Source organism: Takifugu flavidus, unplaced genomic scaffold (assembly GCF_003711565.1).
Source record: "Takifugu flavidus isolate HTHZ2018 unplaced genomic scaffold, ASM371156v2 ctg1043, whole genome shotgun sequence".
NCBI classification, from domain to species: Eukaryota; Metazoa; Chordata; class Actinopteri; order Tetraodontiformes; family Tetraodontidae; genus Takifugu; species Takifugu flavidus.
Genome location: NW_026621808.1, coordinates 1 through 3,482, shown reverse-complemented (window position 1 = coordinate 3,482; position 3,482 = coordinate 1). Strand labels below are relative to the sequence as shown.

Genomic DNA, 3,482 nt, shown 5'->3' with positions numbered 1-3,482 from the left:
ACGTCACAGAGTGATGACACGAGCAGTTCTCTCAATTTGAATAGCAACAACAAAAAGAGAGAAAAAGATGGGTTCATATTTTTAATATATTTTTACACATTGAAACTAACTTTGTCTCCTTGGTCTGATTCAGCTGATTAAATGTGTCAGATATTCAGATATAAACCTCAAAAAGTTTCATACCAAAATAGTGTAGAAAAAAATCAATCAAAGGGCTGTTTTTTCATTCAATGGTCTTTAATGAACAACAGATGAACAGGCACATCAACACCAGACCATCATTATACGGGACCCTTTTCATGTCAGCATTTAATTCTTGCAGCTAAAATCGGGGGATCAGATTCACAGAACGTTCAGTTATAATCCCAACTTTAATATTTGATTCATTTCTATAAAACATACACACAAAGATACAGTATTTTTGGATATATTTCAACATATAAAATCACATCGCAGGAATGAAACCAGAAATCTGCAGAAAACCAGATTATTATGGGCGAGTTACAGGCCGCAGGTCCTGGCAGCTTCAGAAAGTGGGGAAAGCACAGAAAACAGTCGTGACAATGAGTTAAGGATGGAAGGAGCACATGTACGCATTTGTGTTGGCCTGAACGTGACGTGTTTGTGGAGACAGAGAAAAACAAGCCGAGTATCACAACAGCTGTATCTACAGCTCAATCCAGATGTGTTTGACAGCGACAAATCTTGGGTACAACAAATCTCTGACAGGGAAATCATTTCATTATTTTTCTGCCGTACAAAGACACAAATGCGCACGACACGCGAGGGTGGGTGAAGTGTGATAGAGCGTGAAACATTCAGACAGAAATGCTCCTCTTTTTGATGATCCTCAGGAGAGCGTTTCGGATTTCACCCGTGTACAGCCCATAAACTATGGGATTGAGCAGCGGCGGTATGAGAAATATCAGCATGCCCATGATCTTCTGCAGGTCGGCCGACACGGTGTTGAACCTGTGGGATAAAATAGTGAAGGTGGCGACAAACTCAAAGATGGCCAGAATCATCAGCTGGGCGAGGCATGTGTTGATGGCCTTCATCTTGGCCTCTGACCTGCGTGAGACCATGCACGCGATCAGTATCTTCACGTAGGAAAAGGCCTGCACGGACAGGCTGACGGCCTGAATGACAGCCGTGTTAAACAACCCCACGACATTATTGATAGTCGTGTTCACGCATGTGAGCTTCAGCAGCGATGGGTTATCACAGAAGACATTCATAATGACAGATTTGCAGCGGGGGAGCCTCATCTGCAAAACGAACAATAACAAGCAGGCAGGATCGAATCGTTGGGGACAGGCAGGGTCGAGACCAGGCAGACAGGTGAGCAGGACAACGCTGGAGAGTCATGAGAATCACTGAGGTCAATCTGGCAGGGAGGCAGCGTAACTCCGGGAACTAAGAAGGGGGCTCGTCACGGTGCAGATTCGCCACAGGTGCGGGGCAAACTAGGACTTGGGCAGGGTTGCCCGCAGCTGTGACAGTTATCGGGTCAAAATGAACCAAAATCTCCGTTGAATCTATGCCACATAAAAACTGAGGCAGCTGCAGAGGCAAAAGAGGTTCAACCCAATACGAGCATGTTGTGGAGTAAGCATGAAGAGGCGTGAAGAAGTGGTCAAAACACAACCTGTTGGAATTCTTCCATTCAGGATGATGGTTTAATGTCTCCTGACTCTGATGAATTCTGGGCAAAAGCTTTCGTTTGTTTTCACTGGATCCAGGAAGCTCCCGAGTTCCTGGTTCCTGTCAGGAAGGGAGAACCAGCAAACCTGCATAAACTGCTGAAAGTGTTTTTTTTAAACTTGAGATTGCATCATTGCTGTGAGCCATCATGAGTAAAATCCCCCAGAAATAACACCATCGCTTCACTAAATGCATCACCTGTATGTGTTAATGCAAACAGGAAAATGACAGGTGAGATGAATCCCATATATAAACACATAAAAATGAAAAGAGTTTAAAATGTTCTCAGCCCAGGCTCACTCCAGCTTATTCTCCACAACATCTTGTCATCCTTCACTGAGTTTCTCATTATCACAGACAGAAAGAAAAAGGAGCCAAATATTACATAGCAACTGTTGCCACTGGCCTGATACAGGCAACAACAATGTCATGATAGCCCATAAAAATACAATAATAAGCACATTTTCCTTTATTATTTATTTTTTACTATTTTATTCATCCAGTTTAAAGCATGTTTATGTGGTACAGAAAATTACAGTCAAGATAAACAGGTTTCTATATTAAAAAACATTAAAGCAAACTGTAAAGTAAAGTACAGCCACTACAGAACATACCCCTACTGGAGGAAGACATTTCTTTTTAGAAGCATTTTAATGCCCATTTTGAGTTTCTGGACTCTAAGGCCATATATAATTGGGTCCAAGAGTGGTGGGAATATTAAAATTGACACACCGAGAGCCCTCCTTATAGTAGGGGACACTTTGCCATTGCGGTGAGCCATCAGTGTAACCAAGGTATTGACTTGCAGGAACAGGTAAACGACCAAATGTGAGCTGCATGTTTGAATGGCTTTTTGTCGTGCATCGGCGTTATTGGTCATAATACATACATACAAGATCTGTGCGTATGTGTACATCATTATTACCAGAGGTACTCCTTGGATTAGGAATATGGTCATTAATCCATAGTTGCTGCTCACGGTGGTTTCCCCACACATTATTTTTAGCAATGATGGATTGTTACAGTAAAAATCCACAATGTTTGTCCTGCAGATTTTGTACTGTCTGTGCAATAAAAACATTGTCGCAATGACTGAGATAGTTACTATCCACACCGAAAGAATCATTTTAACCAAGGTTAAAGGACTCATAATTTCATTGTACCTCAAAGGAAAACAGATGGCAATATATCTGTCATACGCCATGATGCTCAAGATCAACAGGTTGCCCGTGCCATACATGTGGATGAGGAAAGCCTGAGTGATGCATGCAGTGTAGGGGATGCTCCTGTACTGTGTCACGATGCTCCAAAGAAGCTGTGGCAAAAAAGCTGTGGTGCCTATCATGTCACTGATGGGAAGGTTGAACAGCAGGATGACATGGCTGGTGCAGCTCTTTGCAACAGGCAATAGCCAACAAAACCATCATATTACAGAACATCGTCACCATATATAACAGAGTTGCAATGATGAGCGTTGGGTAGACGTAAATATGCGGGAGGTTCAGATTTTCCAGCTGCACCATGCTAACAGGCAACGAGATATTGCATACTCACTTCTCAGTACGCACACTATAATGCTGCACGACACATTTTTGAATCCCCGTTCCACAGGCTGCAACTAAGGATCCAAAGAGAAGCGAGCTGGGGAAAAAAAAAGAAAAAATGAAATCACAACTTCAGTGAATCAACAGTGTTGCATATCTCACCTCAACTATGGTGACACTTCCTATAAGACACAATGCAAATGACTCTGCCTTATATAGGCACCAGGGCACCCT

At 42.6% G+C, this 3,482-nt stretch overlaps 1 protein-coding gene across 1 annotated transcript; it reads right to left on the bottom strand.

Annotated features, from left to right (window-relative positions):
• Positions 1-244: 244 nt before the first annotated feature.
• Positions 245-3,227, bottom strand: LOC130519641 (olfactory receptor 1-like). Its single transcript, XM_057023164.1, is given in 3 exon segments — positions 245-1,263; positions 2,766-3,077; positions 3,079-3,227. Coding segments are annotated over 3 exon segments (906 nt in total). The 3' UTR covers positions 245-818.
• Between the last annotated feature and the right edge of the window lie 255 nt (positions 3,228-3,482).